The 13,026-nt window shown below is 38.7% G+C and overlaps 1 protein-coding gene across 2 annotated transcripts in view; it reads left to right on the top strand.

Annotated features, from left to right (window-relative positions):
• Window positions 1-12,153, top strand: part of SLC28A3 (solute carrier family 28 member 3) — a 37,992-nt gene extending 25,839 nt beyond the window's left edge. For both annotated transcript variants that reach the window (XM_064403785.1, XM_064403786.1), the window contains 9 exons: window positions 596-676; window positions 1,680-1,805; window positions 2,127-2,257; window positions 3,019-3,187; window positions 4,821-5,018; window positions 7,566-7,647; window positions 8,448-8,546; window positions 10,347-10,470; window positions 11,961-12,153. In XM_064403785.1, the coding sequence (XP_064259855.1) occupies window positions 596-676; window positions 1,680-1,805; window positions 2,127-2,257; window positions 3,019-3,187; window positions 4,821-5,018; window positions 7,566-7,647; window positions 8,448-8,546; window positions 10,347-10,470; window positions 11,961-12,063 (1,113 nt within the window). In that variant the 3' untranslated portion in view covers window positions 12,064-12,153. The remainder of the gene's footprint in view (window positions 1-595; window positions 677-1,679; window positions 1,806-2,126; window positions 2,258-3,018; window positions 3,188-4,820; window positions 5,019-7,565; window positions 7,648-8,447; window positions 8,547-10,346; window positions 10,471-11,960) is intronic.
• Window positions 12,154-13,026: the final 873 nt, after the last annotated feature.

The following is a 13,026-nucleotide window of genomic DNA, read 5'->3' as shown; positions in this document are numbered from 1 at the left end:
TTCATTTCTGTCAGCATCTATGTCTTGTGCTACTGTCTACTAATATAAGATCAAGTCCACTTTCTGTCATCTCTGTCCAATAAACCTGTCATATGAGGGAAAATATCTTCTTCTATGGTGGTAGTTAAATCTAATTTGAAGATATTCTTAGATTAAAAGTTCTTTGCTCTTTACAGTCACAGGATTGTTATAAAAGTACCATGAACATCACCTAGCCAACATTAGTGTGCTAAATTGCAATGAGACATTTTTAGCCTTATTTAAAGTTTCACATTTTTCCCCTTCATATGATCCAAGTATTTTTGGACAAGAATATAAGTCATAAGAACACATAAAAATATCTGTTTTGTTTAATTTATTTTAATGTTTTTATGCCCAGAAGGAGCCTGGAGTACTTTCAGTTCTGTTAAACTACTTCTCCTCTGTCTTATTTTAGCGTGTACCAATTACATGAATGTGCTATACCTTTAAGCTGAAATCATTAACTCGGGAAGTATTGTAACATGTCTCTGAACTCTTAGATTGATATGGTTAACTCAAGAATGGCATGGAACAGGAAGAACAAATTTTTGTTTCTTTTTAAAAATTGTTTTAGGTTGGTTGGATAATGCATGTCTTCATGGGAACAACTCCTGTTGAGTCTCTGGTAGCTGCAGGTAACATATTTGTGGGACAGGTGAGCTGGAGCACAGAAAAACATGCTAACATGTAACAATATTACAGAATTTATGGAAATAATGCTGCTCATTAAACAGTTATTTAATGATTATTAAAAAAAAAGATCTCTTTCAAAGCGAGGATTCCACTACATCAAGTCTGATGATAGGTTTCCAAAATTGCAGTATGTTCATATATTGGCAGCGATGCACAGTGGAAAGGATTTGGGAAGTGATACGTTTTCCCAACAGAAGGTCAAGCATAAATGTACATGATAGATCTCCCTGCTAGACTTCTCCAAGGCTATGAAGAAATAACAATTTCAAGGGTTTTTTTCAGTTGAAAAGGCAAATGATATGAAAAGATGGCACACAAAGCAGGCAAAGGCAGGAGAGAGAGACAATGAAGAAAACTAAGATCCAGGGCTAGCAGTATATGGCCTTAGGCAGAAAAAGAGTGGACAGCATCTAACAGACCACTTTAATGGGAAAAATATTAAACCCACATTTACAATAATGTCTGTCCCAAGCTTAGAAGAAATGTAGAAAGAACAACAATTAACATCCAAGCCAAAATGCACTATTAGCATGATATTTAGCAGCGGTGCATCACTACATCACACAGTTAGTTTCCAGATTTGGAGTGGTACCATTGCATGACGCTGCCTCCAGGATGTGCTCACACACATGCCAGAGGGGCATGTTTCACTTGACTAATAGCCTTATCTGTGGCTCAGACCTGTGGCTGTCCTCAAGTCACTCAGAATAAGAATAGAATTTCTTGGCATTTTCGTTTGCTTTTCAGGGAGACAGCAAACCAGCCAGAATTGTCTTCAGACATTCTCTTTCTTGGGATAAAAACCCCAATCTATTGAAATTGGAGCACTTGTTAGCACTAGGATTAACTAATCAAAGATACCTAAGAGAGTCTGATGCAGACACTCATTTTTCTGCCCTTAATAAAAGAAATCTTTGGGCTTTTATTAGGGATTTCTTTATTTGATGCTTGTTTTTCCCTTCCAGACAGAGTCTCCACTCCTGATACAGCCCTACTTACCATACATCACGAAATCTGAACTCCATGCAGTCATGACAGCAGGATTCTCAACTATTGCTGGAAGTGTCTTAGGAGCATATATTTCTTTTGGGGTAAGACAGGGGAAAAGAACTATATATATGAAAAGATATGGTTTATCTGAAATCTTTTAAGTATTTCACCCAGCTACAATGCTTTGAAAATATCCCTCAATCGTCCCCTCTGTTTGGGATTTTTTTGTCTCTGAAAGAATTAGCCACAAAAATCCCTGGTCTTCTGACAGCTCATTCTCTTCATTTCCTTATGAGCAATATGAACTTTTAATGACCTTCTGTGGAAAAATCATGCAAACAACTAAAAAAATTAATTTCATTCCTACATGTTTGTGCGTAATATGGTTATCATGGAGTACTTTCTGTCACCTGGAATTCTAGGTTTCCTCCTCCCACCTACTGACTGCTTCCGTCATGTCAGCGCCAGCATCATTAGCTGTCTCCAAATTATTCTGGCCTGAAACTGAAAAGCCTATGGTAACTCTGAGGAGTGGCATACAAATGGCAAAAAGGTAAGTTGATTTAGATGCTAGTTAATACTGCTGCAAAAATGATGTCTGGAAAAATAACCCGTCACACATAAATTTTAAGGGCATTACTTGGTAGGTGTGCAAGCAATGAATTAATTACAGTCTAAATACTGCAAATGGTTGATTTATGAATTCAGGTAAATGTGCCCCGTTACAATCCAGGACCTGGACCAAACTGTAAACTTTCCAAAGAGGGAAATGCCTACCTGAGATGACCTGCCAGTAGGTGTTCCCATTTGTAATGTTGATGTCTTTTTTCTGTAATGAATCTGGAAATGCAAATATGTAAAAAACAAAGGCAAAGCAATCATTTCACAACAGCAGCAAATTTGTTGCCCATCTGCAGGGACACTTCTCTTGAGAATGACAGGCAAAGTGAAAAGGCTTCTAAGGATCTGTTTCTGAATGGCCCAAGCATTTCTGCAAGGGCTGTGTGGAAGAAGAGCAGTGACCACTGCCTAATCCAAGCAGTGCTACAGTTTTGAGATCTGATTCATATCTTGCTCAACCCTGAATATACCAAAATTCATCCTCAGGGCACCACAAGCATATGCTTCAAGTGTCTGCCATGAGGATTGACAGGAAATGCCTACTTCACCTCATCATTCCTCTTCATTATTTTCTCTATGAGTGTACAAACAGCTTCAGTACTAGACTTCTAATCAAGTGCATGTACCTTTTAGTTGTTATTTGTTCTTGAATTTAAAGATGTTCATACTCGGGTTTTCTCTTCATTGGCAAAGTGAATCAAAGAATCTGCTGGAAGCAGCCAGTCAGGGTGCCTCTACCTCCATTGGGCTGGTGGCAAACATCGCCGTGAATGTGATCTCCTTCCTTGCCCTGCTGAGCTTCCTTGACTCGGCCCTTTCATGGGTGGGCAACTTGTTTGACTATCCACAGCTGACCTTTGAGGTATGATCTCCAGGTTCTTCCTGCAGCTGACATACATGCATAATTTGTCTTTCTCAAATTTAAGTGCTTGTATGGTTTGTTTGTTGTTTTTTGTTCTCATTTTGTGTTTTAATATTATATAAGCACATATTTTATTTGCATATTCTGAAAAATTTATTAACAGTTAAAGTAAAATTTTTGCCATTTAAGTATTTCTGTATCTATTAGTCCACATCTAGCTTCCCTCTGTGGTGTTCTTGCTAACCTTCAGGGTATCTTTATACAGAATAGGTTGGCACCTACCTTCTCTGACTTGGTAGTGCAGCACATCTGTCAGTTACATGCTTGCCAAGCCATTAACATCTCCTTCAGCTAAACATAAAAGTGGCTTTATCTTCAAAAGGTCCCATCAAACCCTTAAAGCTCACTCTGTTCACTTACATGGGGACACTGGGAAAAGGCTGGACTTGTCTGAAACCAGACTTACTCGATATCAGTTAGTTCTCAATACAATTACAAAGTAAAACTGTACCCAAATCACTCAACTGAGGAAATGGGTTTCAAACAGGACTTCTCTTTGAACCTAGGTCAATATGTTGTTTTTGACCCAATGCAATCAATGTTTTGGGCCTTTTTGTTTTGCAAGACCCTAATAAAAACCTTGTGAGAAACATGGATATAACTTGTGTTAAAGGTGTTGCCGAAGTAAATAGCCACTCATAAAAGATATGGCTTCAGCAACACTAAGTTATTACCCTGCCAAGCTTTCACTGATATCTCACTGCACCCTGGACACCCATAGCTGAGGAGAGCCACAAGTATGCATGCCTTAGGCATACTCGTGCAGGGGCTGGTATTTTCATAACTGCTGGGTGGTTTAACATTTGTACAGGTAGATAGTCCACCAGGAATTGAGGCACACAGACATGATGCATCTAGCAATCTTCCCTTGGGAGAGACACTAATGTGTAACCTTCTGTGAGCAGAGAAACCAGCCAGAAATAGTAACTGCTTAAAGACCTCCATTACATTCCCTAAGGACAATCTGACCAAACCCTTTCACAGTGGGAGCTATTTTCTCTCATATAAAAATAAGCTGTGCTGTGATATGGGATTTCTTTTTCAATTTGCGTAAATCTTATAATGCCAGGAAAAAATAGGTACAGCTTTAATTGTGTCAGATGCACAGCTTTTATGCAGAGACAACTCTTTTGTTTACACCGGTTGGAGTCCAATAACCTGATAATTAAGCATGTTCATTAACACATTTGATTTAATCTAGCAGAAGAATTAGAATCCTCGGTTCTCTTATCAGCTCTTGTAGTTCAATCTTCCTTCTTTTTGGCAAACACTGTGCCCAATTTGAAGCCATTATTGAGGGAAAAGAAGACACAGAAACCTTTGTTTTATTTTACACATAAAATTAGGGATATATAAATATTTCATTCTATCTAGAGTGTGGATTAATGTTTTAAAAGGTACTCAAGCATGCCTGACAATGAAAAACTCTCCCAGAGTTCATGGCAGCAAAAATTGAAGCCCATTTTCCTCTGCTAAAATAAAACCATCCTTATTTTAAGTCTCGAAAACTTACACTGTGTGCTATTGTTTTTTGGCATGTATTTTGATCTGCTTTTTCTTATACATTCTGCAGAACATTTGTGCTTATGTCTTCATGCCATTCTCTTTCATGATGGGAGTAGACTGGGAAGACAGTTTTATTGTTGGTGGACTACTAGGTTACAAAACTTTCTTCAATGAATTTTTGGCTTATGAGCGCCTTTCAAAACTGATTCAAAACCGAGAAAAGGGTGGAAGCATGTACATTAATGGTGTGAAACAGTATATGACAGTAAGTAACATTTTCTGTTCTACAGATTTATTTGATCAAATACTTCAATGTTGAAACTCGGCTTATTTTTTAATATGAGCATAAAATAGTTGCATATTACTCTAAGATGTGTCTTTGAGCAACAGAGTTCAGTTATGAAAGTGCAGCATTGTGCAGTTGCTGTGACTGTCCAAGCTGTCTTGAACAAGCATAGAAACAGAAAGGCATGGGTTTGGGGAGCATGCAGTATCCCACAGGACACCACACTTAAGACAGAGGCTGTCTTAAAAACGTTTCTTCTTACCTGATTCTCAGTACTTCTCTATGACCTACTCTCCCAAGAAAACCCTGAGAAAGAACTGAGGGTCCTCCTGCCCTCAAAGGTTTGTCCAAGCATTAAATCTGAAGAGAGGCATCCAGCAAATTCTAGCAGATGGCATTACTGGCACACCTTTACTGTAGGCTATTGTTCCCTCTGCGGAGGGCAATAATAAAAGACATAGTACATGCCATACACTTCCACTGCCACACTGAGTCCAACCAGTCTGTCTCAATCAAGTTTTCCAGCCTTGTCCCGCCGCTCATTCCCAGTTTACCCAACAGACGTGTAGCTCCTACTACAGTGCCCTGCGAAAGGAATGCTAAGGGCATCTTGCATGTGTGCATGGGCTAAAGGTCATTCAGTGATCAAAGCTGACCTTTGTGGACGTGACTATCTGGCATTCACATGCACAGCACGTGTTGAATTCTGTCCTGAGCACAGGCGACAAAAACCATGATATCCAACTTTATACCTCCATTGATCCTTCTGTCTTAAATTGAGGCAGATTGTCACTGTAGAGAAACCCTGAATTTGAAAGTATTTTCCACAAATCTTATTTGCTTCTTTGAATCAGATGGGATGCTGTGGATACCTCTTATATTAAAAACCAAAACTAAATTCCTGATTAACAGAACATATTTCACATGTGGAGGTAGAAAACCAGGCAGTCTGATCAACTATTCACTCCCTTGTCTAAGCATCTATTACCAGTGTTCCTGAAATTCCAGGCAATAGAACCCTGTGCTAGAATGATCTTTGATGTGCACTGCTATGCTATAGCTGTGCTTCCTTCTACTACATGAATATGACACTGAATTCCTGAATGAGTGAATAAGGGTATTTGAGTATGGAATACAGCCTTAAAACACAGGTCCTAAGAACTCTATTTATTTCCTCCCCATAAGATGCCACACATAACTTTCACATTCACTTCTAATACCTATAAGGAGCTGTATTCACTTCCATGGTGCAAAGGTCTGAGAAACAAAAATTTTAATTCATAATGCTGGTAAAAATGGCTGATAATCCTTATATTACAGCACAACAGTTCAGGTGAGGGTGTGCTTGGCTTCCATTTTCAATTTATCTTCAGTTTCAGAGCTCTCTAATTCATCCACACACAGATATTCTCTCAGACTGAGCAAACAAGTGTCTTCACCTGAGTCATTAATTACATGGCTTCCTGTTTTCAGAGCTAGGAGAGTGCAAATGAAAGCAAGGTACACAGAGCTTTTTCTAGGAAAAGCTGGTAGAGTGGGTACTTGAAAAACATTTTCCTGCATTTGCACAGATTGATTGAAAGTATCTACAAATTGATGTTCATAAAAGAGGAATTAAACCAGAGGAACTTCTAATAAACAGGAAACCTGCTAGAACACTCACTCATTTTCAGCTTGAACCTAAACCACAGTAAATAGGGATTCAGAGCTGCCAGGGGGACAAAAATCCATTTGCTGAGATATGTTGCCTCCTTTCTCAAAATGTTTGAATTACATTTAACTGCAGGCTTGCAAGGTTTGTAGCCTGGTTTCACCTAAAGGGCCATTTTGTGTCCTGTAGCCTTTGCCTCTGTGGAGGAAAAGGCCAACCTTGTCTCTGCTCTGAGTTCCAGGCTTAGTTGGTGTTACCCAAGGGGCGAAAGGTGGCAGAAGTCAGTACAGAAATAAGCTGTTAATGGGGATTCCAAAATCATAATGTCCCTCTCTGCCTGTAAGCTCATCAATGTACCCACTTCCCAGAAGACATATTTGTCTTCTTTGCACAGGGTGGAGAATGCACAAAGTAGTTTTGTATATAGAGCCCTCTGCTTCTTCAGTGTCAAAGAATTCAGGCATGCATACCAAAACCTGAGGTTTCAAAAGAGTTTTATAGAGGCATCCAGCTGTGGAAAAACAAGTTGAGTTATATCTCTCTGACTCATACTTTCAGAAAACAGCAGTTAAATTGCCACTAGTAAGATAAGATTTTTTTTGTCTTTAATTACTACTACTCACTTCAAAAAGGCAAACAATATATGTGAAAGATAAAATCATTGCATAGTTTGTCAATCCTCACATGGGCAGTGGGTATAAAAGCCTGTGACTTTCAACAAGGAAACAAGTTCACCTTTCTGAAAGCCTACACCTTGGGCAGCAACCAAGCAAAACAGTTATTTTTGTAGGCAGAGTTACAACGCCATGTTTTCAGACCTTTAAATCACAATGAGCTGTTTCAAACCACTCAGAGGCTGTGTCTTTGCTTTTCAGGTTCGCTCTGAAGTCATAGCCACCTATGCTCTCTGTGGATTTGCCAACTTCGGCTCCCTGGGACTGGTAATAGGAGGCCTGAGTAAGAGCCACTCTCACAGACAATTTGTGGAGCAGATCCCAAAGAAAGCACCAAAAGGAGCAGGCGGGGGGTGAAGCAGCATTAGGGGCTGAGCAGCTGCTCTGCCAAAGCCTAGCACTCAGTTATGAATGGAAGGGCCCAGAGGGGGTACAGGCTTTGATGTGGAAGTACTGGGAGACATGCTGAAGGCAAGGGTAAGGCTGATAGCCTTGCCTGTTTAGACCTCAAACATGAACATGAGCTACTACTGCCCATGGGCTCCAGGAGGAGCAGGTCAACTCCATAGCATGCTGGTTTGGGAGACAAATTTGGTTATTTCCTGTAAAAAAATCACATATATGCAGTAGGCTTATAGAGAAAGAATTTTTAAAAAAGGTTTTCAGATCTCAGCAGAAAAAGATAAATTGGAAAACCATCTGAGTTCTTCACCAGGCAGCCAGAATTGCTGGCAGTCATTTTTACCCTGAAGCCACAGTGGGCTCAGCAGCGAGGCAGCATAGAGGAACAAAACCCAGCCATAGGGCCAGACTCTTCTGAAGGGCACAATCATCCAGCACAGACATGCAAACTGCCAAAGAAAACAAAAGTTACTATTTTAAATATAGGCAACCCTCTTAACAGAGAGAGCCAACACTGGCACTTGACCTTCAAATAACCCACTAAAAAATGTCCCATTTTTCCTCCATGTTTCCCTTAGTTTAAACTGCAGAGTGGGAAATTACACCTGCGGGGGCAAAAGCTGGCAGATTCACCTTCCCTATATGTATTTCTGTTTGACATACACTTTGTATTTCTTCTAGCAAGCATTGCTCCCTCAAAAAAGAAGGAAATCGCTGATGGTGCCTTCAGAGCAATGATTGCAGGAACGGTGGCCTGTTTCATGACGGCCTGTGTCGCAGGTACAGTGCTCGGGTTTGGTGTCCCCTGCAGTCAGTGACCACCACGGGGCAGTGCGCCAGCAGCATACCATATCCACCTTGGCTGCCCCTGTCACTCAAACACAAGTATTTTTGTGCTTGGCAGGGTTAAGGGTTGATATGAGACAAAAAGGTTCTTGAAAACTAGCATTTGAAAATATGTAAATATTTCAGTTCTTCCATTATGTCTGTTTTTAGGAGAGGGGTATGGTGTTTTAGTGGGGGAGTTTTCTTTTTTTTTTTTTTTTTTTTTTGTTAGTTTGTCTGTGCAAAACATGTGACTCATAAACAAAGCAATTTATAGATGAATTGCAATCCCTCCTCCACACCACTAGACACAGGAATAGAGAATTAAGTTTGGAAAAGAAACAGAAAAATGGAATGAAAGGGTGTAAAAGGGTAACAGCGAGGGAGAATGTGAACAACTCTGTCATAATATTAAGTCGATATTTTGAGAGATAATATTTCCACAGAGTGCTTAGGCTTGTGAAATGGTTATAAAATGAGACTCCACAGCTGATCCTTATTTTCAAATTTCAGCTTCAATTTGAGTGAAAAAATCACAATGCAAGAGTCATTTTAGGGAGTAAATTAAAAAGAACAAATTAATTATTCAAAAGATGAATTAATTTATATGTTTCAATAGGTTATAAATTTATCCTATAAAAATTAAATAAGAAATTTAAGCAATACGTTATAAATTTATCAGTATTTCACAATCCCTTTTCCAGCCCTTTTTCCTGAGCATGTGGTATTCAAAATTGGTATGAAGTGGTATGATGAAGGTTAAAGCACTCATATTTCAAGAGTGAAGAAAGATATTGGTACTTTATGTAGCTAAAACCACTATGTGTGCTTCTACCACAACTTATCTATGCCTTGGCATTCATGGTAGCAACAGAAACATACACATTTTAAAGATGAGCCCACACTATTTTTGGAAGGCTACAGAACCGGCATACTTGAAATAACATTACTCTCACAGCCATCCATAATATTTTAATACATGACACTACTCTGAATAACTGAGGAACAAGGAAGCCCTACTAAAATATGTCATTTCACAATACTGATCTTAAGAATAATATTGTGAACAGCCACTGAGAAAATCTCTCCAAAATAATAGAATCTGCTTTGGAAAGAAAATTACATTCCACCCACTCCTGCCATGGTAAATGCTTTCCTTATGCTCAGGAGAAAGTAGAAAAGCCAAGTGATTTCTATTACCCCGGTTAAGTTAAGAACATATTAAAAATGTGTCGAAATTCTGCAACATTACATACAGGAGGAGCTATCACTTTCATTCTTTTGTGTCTCCATTACTTCAGTGACTGATGACATTAGTATTTGTAGGAAATTTTAGAGAATATGTAGCAAAGCAAACCCAATTGAAAACAAAGTAAGAGGTCCTGTATTTACTTGCACTTCTATAAATACAGCACAGCTTCATCTTAGTTAATGAAACCACATCGACCCAGCAGTGAGAAAGTCATTACTGCATAATATTAATATCATTAAAGCGGTAGAAAACCAAAATTATCCAAGTGTAACAGTTTGCTGTAGTTTAATTCCTACATATAAAAAATGTAGAAATTAAAAAAATTATTCAGGGTAGAAGTCCTACAGTTCAAAGGTTTTGACCTTTTACCTTTACATAACCACCACAAATGATGATTTTGCGTCAGACAGAATGGTTTGTTTGATCATGGCTTCATGACTCACATTCTCAAATCTTATCTTCCTCTTCATTATTCATTAAGGAAATTATAACTTACTTCACAGGAATGCTGACTGTCCCTAGTCTGCAAGATCCTTGCCACATCTTATTAGGAAACGCTTCCAAATTCACAGATTTCCCTGCCAACAGCACAGAGCTAGTTGAATGCTGCCAGCAACTCTTCACCAGGTATTGAGAACCCTTTATCCTCTGGGAGTAAAATTTAGGGAGCTCATATCTTCTCTGCAAACCTAATGTTATTTTTATTTTTTGTATTTGGCTGCTTTTCTTAGGCATCTGCTTTCAGTGAACTAGTGTCTTTTAGAGGAATGGCTATTTTAATGCTGTTGAATTGTTTTCCTCTTCTTGGGGCCTTTTTCCATTGCATGACAAACATCTGCAGAACCAACGGACAATTCAAAATATCTTTGTTAAAACCTCTTCATGAGAGGAGCGTCAAGGACTGATCTCCCCTCTGTGGTGACCAGTGACAGCACCTGAGGGAATGGCCTGAAGCTGTGTTGGGGGGGGGTGGTTGGCTGTTAGAAAGGGGTTCTTCCCCCAGAGGGTGGTTGGGCACTGGATCAAACTCCCCAGGGACATGGTCACAGCACCAGCCTGACAGACAAGAAGCATTTGGACAATGCTCTCAGGCACAGGGTGAGACTCTTGGGGATGGTGCTCTGTGCAGGGCCAGGAGTTGGCCCTCAATGATTCTTAGTTTATCTCAAATACTAACAAGAAAATAAATCAAATATTTTAACTAATATAATGTTAACCTAGTATTTGAGGCTAGCAATAGCTGAAAAAAAGTCAGGAGCCTTTCCCTCCCTTCCCTTTTCTGTCTGTAATGTAAATAAAGATAGTAATAATCAGGCCTGTTTACACTGAAAATTTTACATGCACTTAAAGTAGAAAAATATTTCAAGATAAATTTTATTTCACAGCTCTGTATCCAAGGCAGAGAAGAAAGAAATACTGATATTAAATAAGGGATATATTCAGATATGCTTAACACTATTTCACAAAGAATCAAAGCTCTATGTATTTAGGTTATGGCAAGAACCTTTCAAATTTATGCTAATGTGATTGGTTCTCCCCCCTTTTTTTCTATTTTCAAAACTAATTACTTTAGAATAAATGCTCTTAATTCATGCTTTTTTCTTGCTATTGAAAATAGAAAAACTTACACAGCAAAAATCATCTCTGGGTACATTCAATCATTGTTATTTCTTCTTTACTTGAACTTTTCCTCATCACACTAATTTCAGCTCTACCATGTTGCTACAAAGACAAAAACCTGCTCTATTTTTAGCAGAATCAATGTAAAGCAGGTGCTTTGAAAATACAAAAATATTGAATAGGGAAGTGAAGCCCTCAACCATTTCTGTTATCTAGGGGGATGTACCAAAGGCATGAGGATTTGCTACAGAAAACCAGAAGTTATCCTGATAAAAAGGGAGAACATCTGGATGTGGAATTTGGCTGGAGTTGGGAAAGTCTTCTCTCTATTTTGTTTCTCATGAAAATCTTAACACATCTGAAGTTGCTTTGGAGAAAGTGTGTGTTGTCATGTACATGTGTGTGTGTGTGTATACATGTACTGCAGAGAGAGATTCCCATGACAAGATCCTGTGAAAAGGAGTTTCATTTGATTTCTGCTTTATTTCCTCCCCCAGTGCAAATCATTCGGAGGAGATCTTTCCTGGAGGAAACTACAGTCTGAATTCCTGGAAAGTGTGTTGCCAAATACTGGGTGAACCTGCTTTTCATTGCACTTAGGTTAAGTTTGAATTTTTTTTGACAGGATTGATCATAAATAAGAACTGTGTTCCTTGGAAGAAAGGGAATAAAAATTTTGCTTTGCCACAATGAGTGTGAATTTCCCCCATGCAATTTTTATTTTCATCTCTTACCAGCCCAATTCCTCTGACTTGCTTGGAATTATTTATAAATTAAACTGGCATAAATGGAAGACGCCTCTTGCTGCAGAATTCTTCTCCCACTACAAATCAGAATAGAAGAACATTTTTAAGCCTGATTCTCCTGCTTTTATTTCTACCCTGAAACTAACTAATTTTCCAGATTAAATTGCTATGAGTATGCAGAAAATCAGATTCAGAAGATTTGGCTGCCACTTACAGATAGCTATGAACTAGAAATAATAATTCAGTTACCATTAATTTCTAATACTATTTCTGCCCTTTTTGATGGCAAAGTCTTTACTGCATGAAGAGAAATTACTTTTCTGCAAAAGAAAATGCAGAGAAATTACTTTTCTGCAGAGAAACCTGCATTTTCTGTAGAGATAATTATATGCATACACATATATAGATATATATGTATATATATTCATACCTATACCTAGGTAGCTATAGCTGTACATGAACTGAGCTGCAAACCTGTTCTACCTCATCAGCTTGGCCACTGAAGCACCCAAACTGGGGGCTAGTCACTCTGCCACAGTCCTCCTTCTGCTCAGGAGAGTGCAGGAAGTTCGTCACTGTTTACAGTTAACTCATATGAATGAAAATGTCCAGCCCCCAAGTAAAGTTTCCTGTATTAATTCTTCTAAATTTATGTTTTGAACCATTGAGAAAATTGATGCTGGAGTCACCAACAAGGAACTTTTATAAACATTTGACCATTTTCAAATGCAGGAAAAATCAGGTCCATACCATGACTATTTTCCATTAAGCAAGCTTAATGTAGGAGACCTCCACAGGATCTCCTTGAAGAAGAAAG

Source organism: Passer domesticus, chromosome Z, assembly GCF_036417665.1.
Source record: "Passer domesticus isolate bPasDom1 chromosome Z, bPasDom1.hap1, whole genome shotgun sequence".
In the NCBI taxonomy this organism is placed as follows: domain Eukaryota; kingdom Metazoa; phylum Chordata; class Aves; order Passeriformes; family Passeridae; genus Passer; species Passer domesticus.
The sequence above is the reverse complement of the archived record's forward strand: the minus strand, read 5'-3'. Positions and strand labels throughout refer to the sequence as shown.